General features: G+C 53.4%; 2 protein-coding genes across 3 annotated transcripts in view; one reads left to right on the top strand and one right to left on the bottom strand.

Moving 5' to 3' along the window:
• Nucleotides 1–1475: 1475 nt before the first annotated feature.
• Nucleotides 1476–11264, bottom strand: SLC48A1 (solute carrier family 48 member 1). The gene is made up of 4 exons (XM_033083446.2): nucleotides 11067–11264; nucleotides 5204–5371; nucleotides 3156–3325; nucleotides 1476–1507 (listed from the first exon to the last, which is right to left on the bottom strand). The coding sequence occupies exons 1-3, from the start codon at nucleotides 11203–11205 to the stop codon at nucleotides 3189–3191; spliced, it is 444 nt and encodes a 147-aa protein (XP_032939337.1). The 5' UTR covers nucleotides 11206–11264; the 3' UTR covers nucleotides 1476–1507; nucleotides 3156–3188.
• A 7521-nt stretch (nucleotides 11265–18785) lies between these two features.
• RAPGEF3 (Rap guanine nucleotide exchange factor 3) overlaps nucleotides 18786–24366 on the top strand; it is a 30254-nt gene continuing 24673 nt past the window's right edge. For both annotated transcript variants that reach the window (XM_033083434.1, XM_033083433.1), the window contains exon 1: nucleotides 18786–19073. In XM_033083434.1, the coding sequence (XP_032939325.1) occupies nucleotides 18852–19073 (222 nt within the window). In that variant the 5' untranslated portion in view covers nucleotides 18786–18851. The remainder of the gene's footprint in view (nucleotides 19074–24366) is intronic.

Below are 24366 nucleotides of genomic sequence, written 5' to 3'. Positions count from 1 at the left end.
CAGCAGGTGACGGTGGCCACCCCGCTCTCCAGCCGGTCACACCTGGTGGCCACCCCACGCTCCAGCTGGTCACACCTGGTGGCCACTCCACTCTCCAGCCGGTCACACCTGGTGGCCACCCCACTCTCCAGCCGGTCACACCTGGTGGCCACCCCGTGCTCCAGCAGGTCACAGTTGGTGGCTCTCCCACTCTCCAGCAGGTCACACCTGGTGGCCACCCCACTCTCCAGCCGGTCACACCTGGTGGCCACCCCACGCTCCAGCCGGTCACAGTTGGTGGCCACCCCGCTCTCCAGCCGGTCACAAACAACTGGTGGCCACTCCGCTCTCCAGCTGGTCACAGCCAGTGGCCACCTCACTCTCCAGCTGGTCACAGCCAGTGGCCACCCCGCTCTCCAGCCGATCACAGTTGGTGGCCACCCCACGCTCCAGCCGGTCACAGTTGGTGGCCACCCCGTGTTCCAGCTGGCCACCCCGCAGCACGTGGCACAGGAAGCCGATGTAACGCGCGGCCGATTTCAGCGTCCTTGGACCCATCCCTCCCTCCATCTGTCCATTTGTCCGTCTGTCCATCCCTCCATCCATCCTTGGACCCATCCCTCCCTCCATCTGTCCGTCTGTCCGTCTATCCATCCCTCCCCTGCCTCCATTCCCACCCTCCCCCAGCACCAAATTCCTGCCAGGTCAATCCAGCTGCTCCTGGGAGGAAGAGGAAGGGCAGGGGAGGGAAAGGAAAATAAAAAAAAAGGGAAAAAGGGAAAAAGGGAAAAAGGGAAAAAGGGAAAAAGGGAAAAAGGGAAAAAGGGAAGGGAAGGGAAGGGAAGGGAAGGGAAGGGAAGGGAAGGGAAGGGAAGGGAAGGGAAGGGAAGGAAGGGAAGGAGGAAGGGAAGGGAAGGGAAGGGAAGGGAAGGAAAGGAAAGGAAGGAAAGGAAAGGAAAGGAAAGGAAAGGAAAGGAAAGGAAAGGAAAGGAAAGGAAAGGAAAGGAAAGGAAAGGAAAGGAAAGGAAAGGAAAGGAAAGGAAAGGAAAGGAAAGGAAAGGAAAGGAAAGGAAAGGAAAGGAAAGGAAAGGAAAGGAAAGGAAAGGAAAGGAAAGGAAAGGAAAGGAAAGGAAAGGAAAGGAAAGGAAAGGAAAGCTGCCCTTTATTCCATAATTCATTCTCTTTTATATTTTATATTTTTATTTTTTTATTGTTTTCCTTTTAAAAGAGAAACTCAGCCAGGATTGGATTTGGCCAGGAGAAGGGTTCTGGTTTTGGGAACACAATGAGCTCTGAAGTGCAGGAAAAAACCCGAGGGGATTTTGTCCCCACATTTGGAGGTTTTGGCCTCAAATATTTCAATTTGTTCTTTTTTGGGGTTTTTTTGGTTTTTTTTTCGGGAGGATGTTGATCCAAACTTCTCATGGAAAGGTCACAAAGTGGTTTCAGTGACTCCTCCAGCACGTTGAGGTTTTTTTGTTTGGTTTTTTTTTTTCCTGCTTTTGACACATCGGGGAAAATTTCAGGCCTTAAAGAAAAAATAAAATAAAAAAAAAATGAAATAGACAAGTTTGATTCAGGGAGATTATTGGGGTTTTAAATGGGCTCAAAGTTCTCAGGGTTTGGGGTGTGAAGTTGAATTTTTGGGGTATTTTATGGGGTGTGAAGTTGAACTTTTGGAGTTTTTTTGGGGGTTTATGGGGCTCAAAGCTCCCAGGGTTTGGGGTTTCTCTTTGAATTTTTGGGGTTTTTATGGGGCTCAAAGCTCCCAGGGTTTTGAGTTTTTCTTTGAATTTTTGGGTTTTTATGGGGCTCAAAGCTCCCAGGGCTTGGGGTGTGAAGTTCCATTTTTGGGGTTTTTTATGGGGTGTGAAGTTGAATTTTTGGGTTTTTTTGGGTTTTTATGGGGCTAAAAGCTCCCAGGGTTTGGGGTGTGAAGTTGAATTTTTGGGTTTTTTTTGGGGTTTTTATGGGGTTCAAAGCACCCAGGGCTTGGGGTTTCTCTTTGAATTTTTTGGGGTTTTTATGGAGATTTTAATGGGCTCAAAGTTCCCAGGGTTTGGGGTGTGAAGTTGAATTTTTGGGTTTTTTTGGGGCTCAAATTCAGACGTCATTCAGGATGCTGATGTCCACAAAGTCAGCCTGGTACCAGTTCGAGCACAGGCTCAGCACAGACAGACAGACACACAGACAGACAGACAGACACACACACACTCACCTTTCCAGCAGGAATTTCAGGAATTTCAGGAATTTCAGGAGTTCAGAAGTCACTGAGGATGTTGATATCGGCGAACTCAGCCCGGTACCGGTTCGAGTACAGGCTCAGCACAGACAGACAGACACACACACAGACACACAGACAGACAGACAGACAGACTGACACACTGACACTCACCTTCCCAGCAGGAATTTCAGGAATTTCAGGAATTTCAGGAGCTCAGAAGTCACTCAGGATGCTGATATCAGCAAACTCAGCCCGGTACTGGTTCGAGTAGAGGCTCAGCACAGACAGACACACAGACAGACACACAGACAGACAGACTGACAGACTGACTGACAGACACACACTCACCTTCCCAGCAGGAATTTCAGGAATTTCAGGAGCTCAGAAGTCACTGAGGATGCTGATATCAGCGAACTCAGCCCGGTACTGGTTCGAGTACAGGCTCAGCACACAGAGACAGACAGACACACAGACAGACAGACTGACAGACAGACAGACTGACAGACTGACACACAGACTGACAGACTGACACTCACCTTTCCAGCAGGAATTTCAGGAATTTCAGGAGCTCAGAAGTCACTGAGGATGCTGATGTCAGCGAACTCAGCCCGGTACCGGTTCGAGTACAGGTTCAGCACACACAGACACACAGACAGACACACAGACAGACACAGAGACAGACAGACAGACACACAGACAGACACACACTCACCTTCCCAGCAGGAATTTCAGGAATTTCAGGAGCTCAGAAGTCACTGAGGATGCTGATGTCAGCGAACTCAGCCCGGTACCGGTTCGAGTAGAGGCTCAGCACAGACACACACACAGACAGACACACAGACAGACTGACAGACACACAGACACACAGACAGACACACAGACAGACAGACAGACAGACAGACAGACAGACACACAGACACACAGACACACAGACTGACAGACTGACACTCACCTTCCCAGCAGGAATTTCAGGAATTTCAGGAGTTCAGAAGTCACTGAGGATGCTGATGTCAGCGAACTCAGCCCGGTACCGGTTCGAGTACAGGCTCAGCAGCAGCGCCCATTTCAGCGCCATGAAGCTCCAGACACAGGAGAGGTAAAAACTGCGCGGGTCTGTCAGGGCTGAGGGGAAAATATCGGGGTTAGGGGGGAAAATATCAGAGTTTGGGGGGAAAATATCAGAGTTTGGGGGAAAATATCAGAGTTTGGGGAAAATATCAGAGTTTGGGGGAAAAATATCAGAGTTTGGGGGAAAAATATCAGAGTTTGGGGGGGATTATTGGGGTTTAGTGGGGAAAAAATGGGATTTAGGGGGGAAAAATTGGGATTTAGGGGGAAAAATTGGGGTTTGGGGGAAAAAATGGGATTTAGGGGGGAAAATCGGGATTTAGGGGGGAAAGATTGGGATTTAGGGGGGAAAAATTGGGATTTAGGGGGGAAAAATTGGGGTTTAGGGGGAAAAATAATGGGATTTAGGGGGAAAAAACATTGGGATTTAGGGGAAAATATGGGGGTTTGGGGGGAAATATCAGGGTTTGGGGGGAAAAATTGGGGTTTAGGGGGAAAATATTTGGGTTTGGGGGGAAAAATCAGTATTTAGGGAGAAAAATATCAGGATTTAGGGGGAAAAATTTGGATTCAGGGGAAAAAAGTATCAAGGTTCAGGGGAAAAAAAAATTGGGGTTTAGGGGAAATCAGGGTTTAGGAGGAAATGGGAATTTAGGGGGAAAAACATTGGGATTTAGGGGAAAAAAAATTTTAGATTTTAGGGGTTTCTTTTTCATGGAAATGAGGAAATTCCCAGGTTTTTTGGGAATGGAAATAAGGGAATTCCCAGATTTTTTTTTTTAATAGAAATGAGGCAATCCCAGCTTTTTTTGGGGAATGGAAATGAGGCAACCCAGTTTTTTTTTTTAATGGAAATGAGGAAATTCCCTGTTTTTTTTGGGAATGGCTATCCCAGTTTTTTTGGGAATGGAAATGAGAAAATTCCCTTTTTTCTTTTTAAATGGAAATGAGGCAATCCCAGGGGTTTTTTTAATGGAAATGAGGAAATTCCCTTTTTTTTAAAAATGGAAACAAGGCAATCCCAGTTTTTTTTTTTTTAATGGAAATGAGGAAATTCCCTTTTTTAAAAAATGGAAACAAGGCAATCCCAGTTTTTTTTTAATAGAAATGAGGAAATTCCCTGTTTTTTTGGGAATGGCAATCCCAGTTTTTTTGGGAATGGAAATGAGAAAATTCCCTTTTTTCTTTTTAAATGGAAATGAGGCAATCCCAGGGGGTTTTTTTAATGGAAATGAGGAAATTCCCTTTTTTTAAAAAATGGAAACAAGGCAATCCCAGGGGTTTTTTTAATTGAAATGAGGAAATTCCCTGTTTTTTTGGGAATGGCAATCCCAGTTTTTTTGGGAATGGAAATGGGAAAATTCCTTTTTTTATTTTTAAATGGAAATGAGGCAATCCCAGGGGGTTTTTTTAATGGAAATGAGGAAATTCCCTTTTTTAAAAAATGGAAATGAGGCAATCCCAGGTTTTTTTTTAATAGAAATGAAGAAATTCCCTGGTTTTTTGGGAATGGCAATCCCAGTTTTTTTGGGAATGGAAATGAGAAAATTCCCTTTTTTCTTTTTAAATGGAAATGAGGCAATCCCAATTTTTTTAAAATGGAAACGAGACAATCCCAGGATTTTTTGGGAATGGAAACGAGGCAATCCCAGTTTTTTTGAGTTATGGAAATGAGAAAATTCCCATTTTTTTAACGGAAATGAGAAAATTCCCATTTTTTTAAACAGAAACAGAGGCAATCCCATTTTTTTTTGTTGGATGAGGGGTGCCCTCCATGAATTCAGCACCATCCCTTCAGGTGTCCCCACAAAAGGAGGGGACAGCAGCTCTCCCACCCCCCTCCCAGTGCCTCCCAGTCCCTCCCAGTGCTCCCAGTGCCTCCCAGTGCCTCCCAGTCCCTCCCAGTGCCTCCCAGTGCCTCCCAGTACTCACACTGGTGCTGGCTGATGGCCAGGGCCAGGAAGGTGCAGAAGCCCAGCCCGGAGAGGGCACAGAAGAGAATCCCCACGGCCAGGAAGAACCTCAGGCCCTTTAACCAGGTCCTCCAGTAATCCTGCAGGTACATCACATGCGTGATTAGGGCCCAGAGCGCCAGCACACCTGTGCAGGTGACAGCAGGGACGTCAGAGTGGCACCCAGGGACAGGTGAAACACAGATAAACACAGCCCTGAACAGCTGGGAACAGCTGCACACCTGTGCAGGTGACAGCAGGGACGTCAGAGTGGCACCCAGGGACAGGTGAAACACAGATAAACCTGCCCTGAACAGCTGGGAACAGCTGGGAAGAGCAGCACAGTTGTGCAGGTGTCAGCAGGGACACCAGAACATCAACCATGGACAGATAAAATACAGCCCTGAACAGCTGGGAACAGCTGCACACCTGTCCAGGTGACAGCAGGGACACCAGAACATCAACCATGGACAGGTAAAGTACAGATCAACCCCCCAGAACATCTGGGAACAGCTGGGAACAGCCCTGAACATCTGCAACACCTGTCCAGGTGACAGCAGGGACGTCAGAGTGGCACCCAGGGACAGGTGAAGTACAGATTAACCTGCCCTGAACAGTTGGGAACAGCTGGGAACATCTGGGAACAGCTGCACACCTGTCTAGAAGTCAGCAGGGACACCAGAACATCATGGACAGGTAAAATACAGATTAACCCACTCAGAACATCTGGGAACATCTGGGAACAGCTGCACACCTGTACAGGTGACAGCAGGGACACCAGAACAGCACCCAGGGACAGGTGAAGTACAGATAAACACAGCTTGAACATCTGGGAGCACCTGGGAGCACCTGGGAACAACCCTGAACAGTTGGGAACAGGTAAAGTACAGGTAAACCTGCCCTGAACAGCTGGGAACAGCTGCACACCTGTGCAGGTGACAGCAGGAACTTCATAAAGTCAATCATGGACAGGTAAAACACAGTCCAGAACAGCTGGGAACAGCCCAGAACAGCTGCACACCTGTGCAGTGACAGCAGGGATGTCAGAGTGGCACCCAGGGACAGGTAAAGCACAGATTAACCCACCCAGAACATCTGGGAACAGCTGGGAAGTGCAGCACAGCTGTGCAGGTGACAGCAGGGACACCAGAACATCAACCATGGGCAGGTAAAATACAGCCCAGAACAGCTGCAACATCTGTCCAGGTGACAGTAGGGACATTAGAGTGGCACCCAGGGACAGGTGAAACACAGATAAACACACCCTGAACAGCTGGGAACAGCTGGACACCTGTGCAGGTGACAGCAGGGACGTCAGAGTGGCACCCAGGGACAGGTGAAACACAGATAAACACAGCCTGAACAGCTGGGAACAGCTGGGAACAGGTAAAGTATAGATAAACCTGCCCTGAACAGCTGGGAACAGCTGCACATCTGTCCAGGTGTCACCAGGGACACCAAAACATCAACCATGGGCAGGTAAAATACAGCCCAGAACAGCTGCAACATCTGTCCAGGTGACAGCAGGGACGTCAGAGTGGCACCCAGAGACAGGTAAAACATAGATAAACACAGCCCTGAACAGCTGGGAACAGCTGGGCACCTGTCCAGGTGACAGTAGGGACACCAGAACATCAACCATGGACAGGTAAAATACAGATTAACCCCCCCAGAACACCTGAGAACATCTGGACAGCTGTGCAGGTGACAGCAGGGACGTCAGAGTGGCACCCAGGGACAGGTGAAACACAGATAAACCTGCCCTGAACAGCTGGGAACAGCTGGGAACAGCTGCACACCTGTCCAGGTGTCAGCAGGGACATCAGAACAGCACCAAGGGACAGGTGAAACACAGATTAACCCCCCCAGAACATCTGGGAACAGCTGGGAACAGCTGGACACCTGTGCAGGTGACAGCAGGGACACCAAAACATCAACCATGGACAGGTAAAGCACAGCTGGGAACATCTGGGATCATCTGGGAACAGCCCAGAACAGCTGCACACCTGTGCAGGTGACAGCAGGGACGTCAGAGTGGCACCCAGGGACAGATAAAGCACAGATAAATACAACCAGAACATCTGGGAACATCTGGGAACACCTGGACAGCTGTCCAGGTGACAGTAGGGACACCAGAACAGCACCAAGGGACAGGTAAAATACAGCTGGGAACAGCTGGGAACAGCTGGGAACATCTGCAACACCTGTCCAGATGTCAGCAGGGACATCAGAACAGCACCTAGGGACAAGTAAAGCACAGATTAACCCCCCAGAACATCTGGGAACATCTGGACAGCTGCCCAGGTGACAGCAGGGACACCAGAACATCAACCATGGACAGGTAAAGCACAGATAAACCCACCCAGAACATCTGGGAACATCTGGACACCTGTTTAGATGTCATCAGGGACACCAGAACATCACTCAGGGACAAATAAAGCACAGATTAACCCACCCAGAACATCTGGGAACATCTGGGAACAGCCCTGAACATCTGCAACACCTGTCCAGGTGACAGCAGGGACACCAGAACATCAACCATGGACAGGTAAAGCACAGATAGATACACCCAGAACACCTGGGAACATCTGGACAGTTGTCCAGGTGACAGCAGGGACATCAGAGTGGCACCCAGGGACAGGTATCCCAGAAAATTCCAAGACTCCAAGATTTTTTTTTTTTATTTTCCTGTGTTTACAAAGCCTTTTGCAGCTGAACAATTCCCTTTTATCCACTCCAGCAACAGCTGGAAGGAGCTGGAATCCCCAATTTTGCGAATTTTTTGCCATTTTTGTGTTTCCCAAATTTTGCCTCTCCTGGGAGATCCCAGGGTTTGGGATAGGCCCAAAATTGGGGGATTTTCCTGCCAAAAAGTGAGATATTTTAGGAAAGAAACTCAGGAAGGAGAGGAGTTTTTGGAATATTCAGATTTTGTGTTCAGAGGAATCAAAAATGAGACAAACAGGCAGAGCTTGGCTAAATCAGGGCACTTTAATGAGGGCATGCAAATTCTGCTGTCAAAATTCTGCTGTCAAAATTTCACTGTCAAAATTCCATTGTCAAAAATTCCACTGTCAGAAATTCCCCTGTCAAAATTTTAAAATTCCACTGTCCAAAATCTCAAAATCTCACTGTCCAAATTTCAAAATTCCACTGCCAAAACTGCCCCCCTGAGCACAACTCAGCAAAAATCGTTCCCTTGCTCTTTCCCCTGATTTCTGCTTCAAGTTCCCCCCTCAGTTTTGTGCCACCCAGCAAAAACAAAATTCTCTGCTGAATCCAAATTTTTTTTTCTTTTTTTTTTTTAGTGTTTTGTTTTTTGGGCTTTTTTTAAGGAAGAAGCAGAGACAAGTCCAGCCCTGCACCCATCCCTGGATCTTTTCTAAATTTTCATTTCTCTTTCCACTGCTCCTCCAGGAATTCAGCCAGGCAACCCCAGAGCCACAAACTCCCCGAATTTCCAGATTTTTGGGCACATTTTCGGGCAGTTTTCCCCACATTTTTGGTCAGTTTTCCCCACATTTTTGGCCAGTTTTTCCCACATTTTTGGCCAGTTTTCCCATATTTTTGGCCAGTTTTTCCCCACATTTTTGCGCAGTTTTTCCCACATTTTTGGCCAGTTTTCTCCACATTTTTGCGCAGTTTTCTCCACATTTTTGGCCTGTTTTCCCCTCTTCCACAGTATCTGCCCCAGCTGCTTGCAGCACTTGGGGGAAATCGGGAGGATTTCTTTGCTTCCCTGAAAAAAACCCTCAAGGGGCCCCTCGGCCTCATTGCTGCCCTGACACCCCCATGGCTCTGACACCCCCATGGCTCTGACACCCCCTCAAATCCACCCTCAAATTCCCCCTCAGCCATGGGCAAGGGGCTCCTCGGCCCCACCATCGCCCTCACTCCCCTTTCATCCCTCACAACCCCCTCAGCCATGGGGAAGGGGCTCCTCACACCCCTCATGGCCGAGGAAGGGGTTCCTCTCACCCCTCACAGTCCTTCACTCCCCTCAGAGCCCTCCCAGCTCCCTCATGGCTGAGGAAGGGGCTCCTCGGCCCCACCATTGCCCTCACTCCCCTTTCATCCCTCATAGCCCCCTCAGTCATGGGCAAGGGGTTCCTCACGCCCCTCATGGTTGAGGAAGGTGGTCCTCACTCCCCTCACAGCCCCCTCAGCCATGGGGAAGGGGCTCCTCATGCCCCTCACTCCCCTCACAGCCCTCACACCCCTCACAATTCTCTCATGGCTGAGGAAGGAGCTCCTCACTCCCCTCACGCCCCCCATAACTCCCTCACAGCCCCCTCATGGCTGAGGAAGGGGCTCCTCTCAACCCTCACAGCCTCCTCAGCCCCGGGAAGCGGCTCCTCGGCCCCATGGCTGCCCGGACCCGCTCCCTCAGGGCTGTGAGGAGCTCCTCGCTCCCCTCACACCCCTCATGGCTGAGGAAGGGGCGCCTCTCACCCCTCACAGCCCTTCATGCCCCTCAGAGCCCTCACAGCTCCCTCATGGCTGAGGAAGGGGCTCCTCTCACCCCTCAGGGCTGAGGAAGGGGCTCCTCGGCCCCACCATTGCCCTCACTCCCCTTTCATCCCTCATAGCCCCCTCAGCCATGGGGAAGGGGCTCCTCATGCCCCTCACTCCCCTCACAATTCTCTCATGGTTGAGGAAGGAGCTCCTCACTCCCCTCACGCCCCCCATAACTCCTTCACAGCCCCCTCATGGCTGAGGAAGGGGCTTCTCACTCCCCTCACGCCCCCCATAACTCCCTCACAGCCCCTTCATGGCTGAGGAAGGGGCTCCTCAGAGACCTCACACCCCTCATGGCTGAGGAAGGGGCTCCTCATTCCCCTCACAGCCCCCTCAGCCATGGGGAAGCGGATCCTCGGCCCCATGGCTTCCCGGACCCGCTCCCTCAGGGCTGTGAGGAGCTCCTCGCCTCCCTCACACCCCTCATGGCTGAGGAAGGGGCTCCGCACTCCCCTCATGGCTGAGGAAGGGGCTCCTCTCACCCCTCACAGCCCTTCACGCCCCTCAGAGCCCTCACAGCTCCCTCATGGCCGAGGAAGGGGCTCCTCACACCCTTCATGGCTGAGGAAGGGGCTCCTCATTCCCCTCACACCCCTCATGGTTGAGGAGGGGGTTCCTCATTCCCCTCACATCCCCGTCAGCCATGGGGAAGAGGTTCCTCGGCCCCATGGCTGCCCGGATCCGCTCCCTCAGGGCTGTGAGGAGCTCCTCGCTCCCCTCACACCCCTCATGGCCGAGGAAGGGGTTCCTCTCACCCCTCACAGCCCTTCACTCCCCTCAGAGCCCTCACAGCTCCCTCATGGCTGAGGAAGGGGCTCCTCGGCCCCACCATTGCCCTCACTCCCCTTTCATCCCTCACAGCCCCGTCAGCCATGGAGAAGAGGCTCCTCACGCCCCTCACTCCCCTCACAGCCCTCACTCCCTTCACAATTCTCTCATGGCTGAGGAGGGGGCTCCTCACACCCCTCATGGCTGAGGAAGGAGCTCCTCATTCCCCTCACAGCCCCATCAGCCATGGGGAAGGGGCTCCTCATGCCCCTCACAGCCCTCACTCCCCTCACAATTCTCTCATGGCTGAGGAAGGGGCTCCTCACTCCCCTCATATCCCCCGTAACTCCCTCACAGCCCCCTCATGGCAGATGAAGAAGCTCCTCACTCCCCTCACAGCCCCCTCAGCGCTGAGCCAGTGGCTCCTCCGCCCCACGGCTGCCCGGTTCCCCTCCCTCACTCCCAGCCCCTCACACCCCCGGCCCGGTTCCCCTCCCTCACCCCCTCACCCCCTCAGCCCCCGGCCCGGTTCCCCCCGGTTCTCCCCGGAGCCGTACCCGAGAGCCCCCCGGCCGCGGCCGTGGCGGGCTGGCGCAGCGCGGGCACGATGCTCCAGGCGCAGAAGGCCGAGAGGCCGCTCAGGGCACCGAAGGACGCGTAAGCGACGCGGAGCGCCAGGGCCCCGCTCAGCGCCATGGCGGGCTCGGAGCGGCCTCGGTGCGGCCTCGGAGCGGCCTCGGAGCGGCCTCAGAGCGGCCTCGGTGCGGCCCGCCCACGGTACCGCGGCACGCCCCGGGAACGGGAACGGGACACGCCTGGGGACGGCGACACTCCCCGGGACACGGCACCGGGACACGCCCCGGGAACGGGACACGGGACACGGCACCGGGACACTCCCCGGGACACGGCACCGGGACACGGGAATGGGACACGGCACCGGGACACGGCACCGGGACACGCCTGGGGACGGCGACACTCCCCGGGACAGGGGAATGAGACAGGGGAACGGGACACAGGAAAGGGACAAGGACACTCCCGGGACACGGCACCGGGACACGGGACACGGGAACGGGACAGGGACACTCTCCGGGACACGGGAATGGAACAGGGACACTCCCCGGGAACGGGACACGGGAATGGGATAGGGACACGCCCCGGGACAGGGGAACGGGACACGGGAACGGGACAGGGACACTCCCCGGGACACGGGACACGGGAACGGGACAGGGACACTCTCCGGGAACGAGACACGGGAATAGGACAGGGACACTCCCCGGGACAGGGGAAAGCGACACGGGAAAGGGACAGGGACACTCCCCGGGACAGGGGAAAGCGACACGGGAAAGGGACAGGGACACGCCCCGGGACAGGGGAACGGGACACGGGAAAGGGACAGGGACACTCCCCGGGACACGGCACCGGAACACGGCCCGGGACAGGGGAACGGGACACGGGAATGGGACACTTCCCGGGACAGGGACACTGCCCGTGAGACGCCGCGGGACAGGGCACCGGGGAACGGGACAGGGACACTCCCGGGATAGGGGAACGGGACACGGGACACGCCCACAAACACCGGGACACGCCCACAAACACCGGGACACGCCCGACCGGGACCAGGACACGGAAGCGGGACACGAACCGGGACACGCCCACAGACACCGGGACACGCCCACAGGCCCGGCCCCGCCCCACCGCAGCGCGCCCCCTGGCGGGCGGGAGGACCGAGGAGGGGACACGGGGGGGACCCGGAGGGGACACAGAGGGACACGGATCCCTAAAAGCCAGTGAAATCCCTAAAATTCAGTGACATTCCTAAAACCCAGCTAAATCCCAAACCCCAGTGACATCCCAAAACCCAGCGAGATCCCTAAAACCCGGTGACATCCCTAAAATCTGGGGACATCCCTGAAACTTGGGGAAACCCCTAAAACCCAGCGAAATCCCAAATACCCCGTGACATCCCTAAAATCCTGTGGCATCCTTACAACCCAGTGAGATCCCAAAACCTTGGTGACATCCCTAAAACCCCAGTAAAATCCCAAAACCCAGTGACATCCCTAAAACTCGGGGAAACCCCTCAAACCCAGAGAAAATCCAAAAACTCGGTGACATCCCAAAACCCAGCGAGATCCCAAAAACTCGGTGACACCCCTAAAACCCAGCAAAATCCCAAAACCCAGTGACATTCCTAAAACTCGGGGAAACCCCTAAAACCTAGACAAATCCCGAAAACTCGGTGACACCCCAAAACCCCAGCAAGATCCCAAAAACCCAACAACATCCCTAAAACCCAGCGAAATCCCAAAAACTCGGTGATACCCCAAAACCCGAGCAATACCCCAAAACCTCTGTGACATCCCAAAAACCCAGTAAAATCCCTAAAACCCAGAGAAATCCCGAAAACTCGGTGGCACTCCAAAACCCAGCAAGATCCCAAAAACCCAGCGAAATCCCAAAAACCCAGCGAAATCCCAAAAACCCAGCGAAATCCCAAACTCCAGTGACATCCCTAAAACTCGGGGAAACCCCTAAAACCCAGGGAAAATCCAAAAAATCAGTGACATCCCAAAACCTCAGCAAGATCCCTAAAACCCAGCAACGCCCCTAAAACCCAGCGAAATCCCAAAACCCAGTAAAATCCCAAAAACCCATTGAAGTCCCTAAAACTCGGTGACATCCCTAAAACTCGGTGACACCCCAAATCCCCAGCAAAATCCCAAAAACCCAGCGAAATCCCAAACCCCAGTGACATCCCTAAAACTCGGGGAAACCCCAAAAACCCAGAGAAAATCCAAAAACTCGGTGACACCCCTAAAACCCAATGAAATCCCAAAAACCCAACAACGCCCCAAAAACCCAGGGAAATCCCTAAAACTCGGGGAAATCCCGAAAACTCAGTGACACCCCTAAAACCCAGTGAAATCCCTAAAACTAGGTGACACCCCAAAACCTCAGTAAGATCCCAAAAACCCAGCGACATCCCTAAAACCCAGCGAAATCCCAAAACCCAGTGACATCCCTAAAACTCGGGGAAACCCCTAAAACCCAGAGAAGTCCCAAAAACTCAGTGACATCCCAAAAACCGAGTGACACCCCAAAACCCCAACAAAATCCCAAAAACCCAGTGAAATCCCAAACCCCACTGACATCCCTAAAACTCGGGGAAACCCCTAAAACCCAGAGAAAATCCAAAAACTCGGTGACATCCCAAAACCCAGCGAGATCCCAAAAACCCAACAACACCCCTAAAACCCAGGGAAATCCCAAAAACCGAGTGACACCCCAAAACCCCAGTGAAATCCCTAAAACCCAGTGACATCCCAAAAACCCAGCGAAATCCCAAAAACCCAGTGAAATCCCCAAAAACCCATTGAAGTCCCAAAAACTCGGTGACACCCCAAATCCCCAGCAAAATCCCAAAAACCCAGTGAAATCCCAAACTCCAGTGACACCCCTAAAACTCGGGGAAACCCCTAAAACCCAGAGAAAATCCAAAAACTCGGTGACATCCCAAAACCCAGCGACATCCCAAAAACCCAACAACGCCCCAAAAACCCAGGGAAATCCCTAAAACTCGGGGAAATCCCGAAAACTCAGTGACACCCCTAAAACCCAGTGAAATCCCTAAAACTAGGTGACACCCCAAAACCTCAGTAAGATCCCAAAAACCCAGCGAAATCCCAAAACCCAGCGAAATCCCAAAACCCAGTAAAATCCCAAAAACCCATTGAAGTCCCTAAAACTCGGTGACATCCCTAAAACTCGGTGACACCCCTAAAACTCGGTGACACCCCAAATCCCCAGCAAAATCCCAAAAACCCAGTGAAATCCCAAAAACCGAGTGACACCCCAAAAACTCGGGGAAACCTCTGAAACCCAGAGAAAATCCAAAACCTCGGTGACATCCCAAAAACCCAGCAAGATCCCAAAAACCAAGTGGCAACCCTAAAATCCGGTGACACCCCTAAAACTCGGGGAAACCCCTCAAACCCAGAGAAATCCCAAAAATTCGGTGAAATCCCAAAACCTCAGCAAGATCCCTAAAACTCGGTGACACCCCTAAAACCCAGCGAAATCCCAAAAACTCGGTGATACCCCAAAACCCGAGCAATACCCCAAAACCTCTGTGACATCCCAAAAACCCAGCAAGATCCCAAACCCAGAGAAATCCCGAAAACTCGATGACACCCCAAAACCTCAGCAAGATCCCAAAAACCCAGCGACATCCCTAAAATCCAGCGAAATCCCAAAACCCAGTAAAATCCCAAAACCCAGTAAAATCCCAAAAACCCATTGAAGTCCCAAAACCCGGTGACATCCCTAAAACTCGGTGACACCCCAAATCCCCAGCAAAATCCCAAAAACCCAGTGAAATCCCAAAAACCGAGTGACACCCCAAAACCCCAGTAAGATCCCAAAAACCCAGCGAAATCCCAAACTCCCTAAAACTCGGGAAAACCCCTAAAACCCAGAAAAAAATCCAAAAACTCGGTGACACCCCAAAAACCCAATGAAATCCCAAAAACCCAACAACACCCCAAAAACCTCTTGACACCCCAAAACCCCAAACTCCAGAATAATCAGAAAAAAAAAAATCTGAATTTTTCACCTTATCACCCCAAAACTGGAATAATTCAATTTTTTTTTCTGTTTTTTTTTCCAGATCCGTGAACTTTGTCCCTCCCTCCCCAGAATTTTTTTTTTTTTAAATTATTTTTCCTGGTTCTTGCCTGGAGAACAGCTGGGAAACGAGAGGAATTACCGGAATCATCATCATCATCCTCCTCCTCCTCCGGAGCTGAACAAAAGCAGGAAAATCATCGGGGACGGGACATCCTCACACTTTGTACTCCAGGATTTTTTATTTTTTTATTTATTTTTAATTTTTTTTGCAATTTTTAAAAGGAATATTTCACTCGTGAGAGCCCAGAAATGTCAAAGGAAAAAGGAAAAGTTGGAATGGGAATAAATTCAATTTTTTGGGATAAATTTGGGATTGGGAAAAAAAAATTGGAATTTTATCCCTGTGGATTTGGGATGGAATTTTTTCTGTTCACTTCCTGACATTTGGGAAAGATTTCATCCTCACACTTTGTCCTCGAGGCTTTTTTATTTTATTTTTATTTTTATTCTTATTCTTATTTTTATTTTTTATTTATATTTATATTTATATTTATATTTATATTTATATTTATATTTATATTTATATTTATATTTATATTTATATTTATATTTATATATTTTTATTTTTATTTTTATTTTTATTTTTAATTTATTTTTATTTTTATTTTTATTTTTATTTTCATTTTCATTTTTATTTTATTTATTTTTATTTTCATTTTCATTTTTATTTTTATTTTTGTTTTTATTTTTATTTTCGTTTTCGTTTTTATTTTTATTTTTATTTTTATTTTTATTTTTATTTTTATTTTTATTTTCATTTTCATTTTTATTTTATTTATTTTTATTTTTATTTTTATTTTTATTCTTATTTTTATTTTTATTTTTTATATTTATATTTTTATTTTTTTATTTTTATTTTTTTGCGATTTTTTTAAAGGAATATTTCACTCGTGGGCTGAAGGATGGAACACAAATATTGGGGTTTAAATTTGATTTTTTCTTTGTGGGGTGCAGGACGAACACAAATATCCGGATTTAAATCTGATTTCTGTTTTATGGGGCACAGAATGAACACAAATATCCGGATTTAAATCTGATTTTTGCTTTTGTGGGGTGCAGAATGAACACAAATATTGGGATTTAATTCTGATTTTTCCTTTGTGGGGTGCAGGACGAGTTCGTGGATCCGGGCTCTGGTTCAGGATTTGGGAAATCGGGACGAGATTCCCGCCCGGGGTGTTCAGAGCTCACCGGGATTAATGATTAATGAATGATAAATTAATGATTAGTGAATGATTATTCAAGCACGAGCTGCGGGCAGCGATAAGAGATTGATAAGGCAGAGCCGGAGCTGCTGATCCGAGCCAGCCCCGGGCGGAGCAGCCTCGGGAATCGGCCGGGATCGGTGACCCCAAACCCGGCTGGGGAAAAAAAGGGAAAAAGGGAAAAAAAAGGGGGAAAGGGAAAATAATGGAAAAAGGGGAAAAGGGGAAAAGGGAAAATAATGGAAAATAATGGGAAAAGGGGGAAAGGGAAAAAGGGGAAAAGGGAAAATAATGGGAAAAGGGAAAAAGGGAAAAAAGGGAAAAAAGGGAAAAGGGGAAAATAAGGGAAAAAGGGAAAAAGGGGAAAAGGGAAAAAGGGAAAAAAGGGAAAAAGGGGAAAAGGGGAAAGGGGAAAAGGGAAAATAATGGAAAAAGGGAAAAAGGGAAAAAGGGGAAATAAGGGGAAAAGGGAAAAGGGGGAAAGGGGAAAAGGGGGAAAGGGAAAAAGGGAAATTAAGGGAAAAGGGGAAAAGGGGAAAAGGGAAAAAAGGGGAAAAAGGGAAAAAAGGGAAAAAGGGGAAAAGGGGAAAAGGGGGAAAAGGAGAAAAGGGGAAATAAGGGGGAAAGGGGAAAAGGGAAAAAGGGAAAAAGGGAAAAGGGGGAAAAGGGAAAAAAGGGAAAAGGGGAAAATAATGGAAAAAGGGAAAAAGGGAAAAATAAGGGAAAAAGGGAAGGGAAGGGAAGGGAAGGGAAGGGAAGGGAAGGGAAGGGAAGGGAAGGGAAGGGAAGGGAAGGGAAGGGAAGGGAAGGGAAGGGAAGGGAAGGGAAGGGAAGGGAAGGGAAGGGAAGGGAAGGGAAGGGAAGGGAAGGGAAGGGAAGGGAAGGGAAGGGGGCACTGGGAGGGGTGGAGCGGGATGGGATGGGATGGGATGGGATGGGATGGGATGGGATGGGATGGGATGGGATGGGATGGGATGGGAGGTCAGTGATGTTCCCGAGCTCAGGGGACACCATCCCCAGTACAAACCATTCCCAGTACAAACCATTCCCAGCACAAACCATTCCCAGTACAAACCATTCCCAGTACAAACCATTCCCAGTACAAACCATTCCCAGCACAAACCATTCCCAGCACAAACCATTCCCAGCACAAACCATTCCCAGTACAACCCCCTCTCCCTTCCCAGCCTCTCTGGCTCCTGTTTCTGGGCAGGGCAGGGCAGGGGGACCCCCCGTGAACCCCCAAAAAACCTCCAGGCTTTCCCTGAGCTTCTCAGCAACTCCTGCAACCTCCCAAAATCCATCCCGGCGATTTCAGGGTGTCCGGGAGGAGGGGGCTGAGACCTCCCCCCATCACTGAGCGAGGGGGTCCCCCCCAAACTCGGGGTCACGATTCGGGGCCGTGGGAGCCGGGGAGGGGTCACGGGCGGAGCTCCCGAGCCCGGGGCGGGCCCCGAGCGGCGGCGGAACCGATACCGAGCCCGGACCCGTCCCGGAGCCGATACCGAGCCCGGCCCTGGTCCGGAGCTGATCCCGGACCCGTCCCGGAGCCGATACCGAGCCCGACCCCATTCCTGGGAGCAACTCCCGAGCCCGGCCCCATCCCGGAGCTGATCCCGGCCCCATCCCGGAGCTGATCCCCGGCCCATCCCGGAGCTGATCCCCGGCCCATTCCCGGAGCTGATCCCGGGCCCGTCCCGGAGCCGATCCCGGTCCCTCCCCTTCCACAGGAGCCGCTCCCGAGCCCGGCCCCGTCCCCAGAGCCCAGCCCAGCCCCGTCCCCGGGAGCAGCTCCCAATCCCGGCCCCTTCCCCCGGAGCTGATCCCGATCCCTCCCCGTCCCCCGGGAGCCGCTCCTGAGCCCGGCCCCATCCCGGAGCTGATCCCGGCCCCTTCCCCCGGAGCCGCTCTCGAGCCCGGCCCCGTCCCCCGGGAGCTGCTCCCGATCCCTCCCCGTCCCCCGATCCCGGCTCCTTTCCCGGATCCCGATCCCGATCCCGGCTCCGTGCCCCGATCCCGGCTTCGTTCCCCGATCCTGATCCCGGCTCCGTTCCCGGGAGCCTCTCCCGATCCTGGCTCCGTCCTCCGATCCCGATCCCTCCCCGTCCCCCGATCCCGGCCCCGTTCCCGGGAGCAGCTCCTGATCCCGGCCCCGTTCCCGGAGCCTCTCCCGATCCCGATCCCGATCCCGGCTCCGTCCCCCGATCCTGATCCCGGCTCCTTTCCCCGATCCCGATCCCGGCCCCGTCCCCCGCTCCCGATCCCGGCTCCGTCCCCCGATCCCGATCCCTCCCCGTGCCCCGATCCCGATCCCGGCTCCTTTCCCGGATCCCGATCCCGGCCCCGTGCCCCGATCCCGGTTCCGTCCCCCGCTCCCGCTCCCGATCCCGCTCCCGGCCGGTCCCGGAGCAGCCCCGGGGCCGTGGCCGCGATGGGTTTGTCCCCCCCCGCATGAAGGTGTGCGGGGCCGGGCCGGGGCGAGCAGCGGCCGGGGGGGCTCGGGGGGGAGCGGGACCGGGAATCGCCCCCCCGCAGCCCCCCGGGGGTCCCGGGGCGGACGGAGCGCGGATCGCGGCGCTGCTCAGGAGGATGCACTTGTTCCGGAGCTCCAGCTACGAGGTGCGGCTGGAGGGGGCCGGGGGGAGCCTGCCGGGAATCCAGGGGATCCGCTGGGTGAGTGCGGACGGGGGGATCATATCCTAAATCCACGGGATCCGAATGTGAGTGGAGCCGGGGAGAGCGTGTCCCAAATCCTGGGGATCTGATGTGTGAGTGGGGACGGGGAAATCATGTCCAAAATCCAGGGGATCTGATGTGTGAGTGGGGCCGGGGGGATTGGGGGCAGTGTGTCCTAAATCCAGAGGATCCGCTGGGTGAGTGGGGTTGAGGGGATCATGTCCTAAATCCGGGGGATCTGATGTGTGAGTGGGGCCGGGGAAATTTGGGGCAGTGTGTCCCGAATCCAGGGGATCTGATGTGTGAGTGGGGCCGGGGGGAGCCTGCCCCGAATCCAGGGGATCCGAATGTGAGTGGGGACGGGGAAACGTCCCAAATCCTGGGGATCTGATGTATGAGTGGGGCCGGGGGGACCGGGGGGAGCGTTCCCCGAATCCAGGGGATCTGATGTGTGAGTGGGGCCGGGGGGACCGGGGGGATCATGTCCCAAATCCGGGGGATCCGCTGGGTGAGTGGGGACGGGGGGTTCATGTCCTGAATCCACGGGATCCGAATGTGAGTGGAGACGAGAGAATCATGTCCCGAATCCTGGAGATCTGATGTGTGACTGGGGCGGGGGGGATTGAGGGGAACGTGTCTTAAATCCGGGGGATCCGAATGTGAGTGGGGCCGGGGGCAGCACGTCCCAAATCCGGGGGATCTGATGTGTGAGTGGGGCTGGAGGGATTGGGGGGATTATGTCCCAAATCCGGGGGATCCGAATGTGAGTGGAGCCGGGGGGATCATGTCCCAAAGGCAGTGGGATCATGTCCTAAATCCAGGTGATTTTCTGGAGGATTGGGGTGTGAGGGGAGCCTTTCCCAAATCCAGAGAATCTCCCCTGGACGATTTGGGCCTGGAGTCTCCCCAGCACCGGGAATCCGGGGATGAGAGGAGGGGAGGGAGAGCAGGGAGCCGGGTGAGGGCACAGGGAGAGAATCCAGGCGTGCAGGTGAAGGAGCAGAGTGAAGCCAGGCGTGCAGGAAGCCGGGTGATGGGGGAAGGAGCCAGGTGAGGGCACGAAGGGACAGGTGAGGGCACAGGGACAGAATCCAGGCGTGCAGGTGAGGGGACAAACAGCCAGGTGAGAGGGGAAGGAGCCAGGTAAGGGAGCAGGGAGTGAATCCAGGCGTGCAGGGAGCCGGGTGAGAGCACAGGAAGTGAATCCAGGCGTGCAGGAGCGCAGGTGAGGGCACGAAGGGACAGGTGAGGGAGCAGGGAGTGAAGCCAGGCGTGCAGGAGAGCAGGTGAGGGCACGAAGGGACAGGTGAGGGAGCAGGGAGTGAAGCCAGGCGTGCAGGAGTGCAGGTGAGAGTATGAGCAGCCAGGTGAGGCCAGGTGAGGGGGGAAGGAGGGAAGCCAGGCGTGCAGGGAGCCAGGGGAGGGCACAAAGGGACAGAAGGACATGAGGGACAGTTGAGGACATGAGGGGACAGGTGAGGGCACAAAGGGACAGATGAGGGCATGAGGGGACAGGTGAGGAAACAGAAGGACAGAAAAGGACATGAGGGGACAGGTGAGGGCATAAATAGACAGGTGAGGGCAGGAAGGGACAGGTGAGGACATGAGGGGACAGGTGAGAGCACAAAGGGACAGATGAGGGCACAAAGGGACAGGTAAGGGCACAAAGGGGACAGGTGAGGGGATGAAGGGACAGAAAAGGACATGAGGGGACAGGTGAGGGCACAAAGGGACAGGTGAGGGCACAAAGGGACAGGTGAGGACATGAGGGGACAGGTGAGGGCATAAATGGACAGATGAGGGCAGGAGGGGACAGGTGAGGGCACAAAGGGACAGGTGAGGGCACAAAGGGGACAGGTGAGGGCACAAAGGGACAGGTGAGGGCAGGAAGGGCCAGGTAAGGACACAAAGGGACAGGTGAGGGCACAAAGGGACAGAAAAGGACATGAGGGGACAGGTGAGGGCACAAAGGGACAGGTGGGGGCACAAAGGGACAGAAAAGGACATGAGGGGACAGGTGAGGGCACAAAGGGACAGGTGAGGGGATGAAGGGCCAGGTAAGGGCACAAAGGGACAGGTGAGAGCAGGAGGGGACAGGTGAGGGCACAAAGGGACAGAAAAAGACATGAGGGGACAGGTGAGAGCACAAAGGGACAGGTGAGGGCACAAAGGGACAGGTAAGGACATGAAGGGACAGCTGAGGACAGGAGGGGACAGGTGAGGGCATGAAGGGACAGAAAAGGACCTGAGGGGACAGGTGAGGGCAGGAGGGGACAGGTGAGGGCACAGAGGGACAGGTGAGGACACAAAGGGACAGGTGATGGCAGGAGGGGACAGCTGAGAGCACAAAGGGACAGAAAAGGACATGAGGGGACAGGTGAGGGCATGAGGGGACAGGTGAGGGCATGAAGGGACAGGTGAGGGCACAAAGGGACAGAAAAGGACATGAGGGGACAGCTGAGGGCACAAAGTGACAGGTGATGGACAGTCCCATGGGGACATTCCCGTGGGGACATAAAAAAAATATGGAATTATTTTTGGGGACAATTCCCCTTTGGACATTTCCGTGCCCCACAGGGGTTCCCTCCCTGTCTGAGTTTTCCTCTTTTTTTGTTTTTTATTTCCTTTTATTCCCAATTATTTTTTAACTCTGGGACTTTTAGGAATTTTTAGGAATTTTTAGGAACGGCCTTTGGGGAGGGTTTTGGAACAGGACCAAGGCTGGGAAGCCGCAGGCCTGGATAAACTGGGATAAACTGGGACAAATTGGGACAAACTGGGATAAACTGGGATCAATCCCCTGCTCTGAGGGGACACCCAGGGATTGAGGCGAACCCATCTGAGTAGGAAAAATCCTGGAGGGTCCTGAGTCCCATCCTGGGGGTCCCCAAATCCCATCCTGGGGGTCCTGAACCCCATCCTGGTGTCCCCCAGCCCCATCCTGGGGTCCTGAACCGAATCTCGGTGTCCCGAGCCCCATCCTGCGGGTCCCAACCCCCAAGCCGGGGTCCTGAGCCCCATTCCGGGGTCCCCAAATCCCATCCTGGGGTCTCTGAGCCCCATTCCGGTGTCCCTGGACCCCATCCCGGTGTCCCAAGCCCCATCCTGTGGGGTCTGACCCCCATTCCTGTGTCCCCCAGCCCCATCCCGGTGTCCCGAACCCCATCCTAAGGTCCCTGAACCCCATCCCGGTGTCCCCCAGCCCCATTCTGGGGGTCCCAAACCCCATCCCGGGATCCTCCAGCCCCACAACAGGGTCCCAAACCCCATCCCGGTGTCCCCCAGCCCCATCCCGGGTCCCTGAACCCCATTCCGGTGTCCCCAACCCCATCCCGGTGTCCTGACCCCCATCCCGGTGTCCCCAACCCTATTCTGCGATCCCCCAGCCCCATTCTAGGGTCCCTGAGCCCCATCCCGGTGTCCCAAACCCCATCCCGGTGTCCCCAACCCCATCCCGGTGTCCCAAACCCCATCCCGGTGTCCCCCACCCCCATCCCAGCCTCCCCCAACCCGGCCCAGCTCAGGCTGCGGATGGGCGAGGACTTTTCTCCGGAGCGAGATCCCGAAATAGCCGCGCTTGTTTAGCCCGGGATCGCAAACAAAAGCGGCCGCGGGCGCGGAACGGCCCCGGGCGTTCCTGGCCGGGAGCCCGGAGCTGCCGGAACCCCGGAGGGAAGCAGGATCCCGCCAGGAAGGGGCAAACGGCTCCTCCTCAGGAAACCGGGACACGAGGAGGGGGGTTTGGGGGCCCCCACCCCGGCCTGGAGGCTCCAGGGAGGGTCTGGGGGGTTCCAGAGTTCCTGGAGGGAAGGGTGGGATCCTTGAGAGGGATTTTTTGGGGATTTTTTTTTGTTTTTGGTGTTCTAGGAGTGTGGCCGGGGGTATGGACTGGTTCTGCCCCCAAGGACTGAGCTGGTTTGGGTTCTGGATTCAGGAATTGGGGGGTCGGTTCAGGACTTGGGTTCTAGATTCAGAGTTTGGATTCAGAGTGCTGGGTTCAGGATTTGGGTTCTGGATTCAGGAACTGGGGGTCGGTTCAGGATTTGGGTTCAGGAATTGGGGGCTCGGTTCAGTATTTTGGGTTCTAGATCCAGGAACTGGGAGTCAGTTCGGGGTTTGGGTTCTGGATCCAGGAACTGGGGGCTCAGTTCAGTATTTGGGTTCTGGATTCAGGAATTGGGGAGTTGATTCAGGATTTGGGTTCTGGATTCAGGAACTGGGGGTCAGTTAGGGATTTGGGTTCAGGAACTGGGGGCTCGGTTCGGGATTTGGGTTCTGGATTCAGGAATTGGGGGTCAGTTCGGGGTTTGAGTTCTGGATTCAGGAATGGGGGGCTTGGTTCAGGATTTTGGGTTCTGGATCCAGGAACTGGGGAGTCAGTTCAGGGTTTGAGTTCTAGATTCATCATCTAGGTGCTGGGTTCGGGATTTGGGTTCTGGATTCAAGATGTAGGTTGTGGATTCAGGAACTGAGTGCTGGGTTCAAGATTTAGGTTCTGCGTTCGTGATCTGGGTTCTGGGTTCAGGATTTGGGTTCTGGGTTCAGTATCTGGGTTCTGGGTTCAAGATTTAGGTTCTGCGCTCAGGATTTGGTTCTGGGTTCAGGATGTGGATTCTGGGTTCAAGATTTGTGTTCTGGGTTCAAGATTAAGGTTCTGGGTTCAGGATCTGGGTTCTGGGTTCAGGATTTGGGTTCTGGGTTCAGGATCTGGGTTCAGGGTTCAGGATCTGGGTTCTGGGTTCAAGATTTTGTTCTGGGTTCAGGATTTGGTTCTGCGCTCAGGATTTGGTTCTTGGTCCAGGTTTTGGGTTCTGGGTTCAGGTTTTGGGTTCTGGGTTCAGGATCTGGTAATTGAGGAGCTGCCCCCTCACCTGGGGGACACCAGAGCCCCTTTGGGGACAGGGACAGCGCTCACCTGAACCCACAGAGGTGACACAAACCTGGAACCCAGGGGTGACACAAACCTGCCACCCAGAGAGGTGACAGAAACCTGGAACCACAGGGGTGACACAAAGCCAGCACCCACAGAGGTGACACAGAGCCGACACCCAGGGGTGACAGGGATCTCCGCGGTGCCACCCCGGTGTCGCGGCCCCGCCCCGGTGTCGCCGCCCTTTGGCAAACACGGGCCCGTCACGGGGCCCGACGGGGTTGGCAAAGCCTGAGTCAGCGTGTGACAGCCTTGGGGACAGCGACACAGTGTCACCAGCGGTGTGACAGCCTTGGGGACAGTGTGACCATGTCACCAGCGGTGTGACAGCCTTGGGGACAGCGACACGGGGACACCAGC

The sequence above is a fragment of the Catharus ustulatus genome, chromosome 31 (genome assembly GCF_009819885.2).
Source record: "Catharus ustulatus isolate bCatUst1 chromosome 31, bCatUst1.pri.v2, whole genome shotgun sequence".
Taxonomy (NCBI): domain Eukaryota; kingdom Metazoa; phylum Chordata; class Aves; order Passeriformes; family Turdidae; genus Catharus; species Catharus ustulatus.
The sequence above is the reverse complement of the archived record's forward strand: the minus strand, read 5'-3'. Positions and strand labels throughout refer to the sequence as shown.

Coding starts and splice junctions, on each gene's coding strand:
- SLC48A1 (XM_033083446.2), bottom strand. CDS start 11,205: ATGGCGCTGAGCGGGGCCCTGGCGCTCCGCGTCGCTTACGCGTCCTTC. Junction 5,372..11,066: donor CGCGGCCGGGGGGCTCTCGG/GTACGGCTCCGG, acceptor TCACCTGCACAG/GTGTGCTGGCGCTCTGGGCC. Junction 3,326..5,203: donor GGCCATCAGCCAGCACCAGT/GTGAGTACTGGG, acceptor TTTTCCCCTCAG/CCCTGACAGACCCGCGCAGT.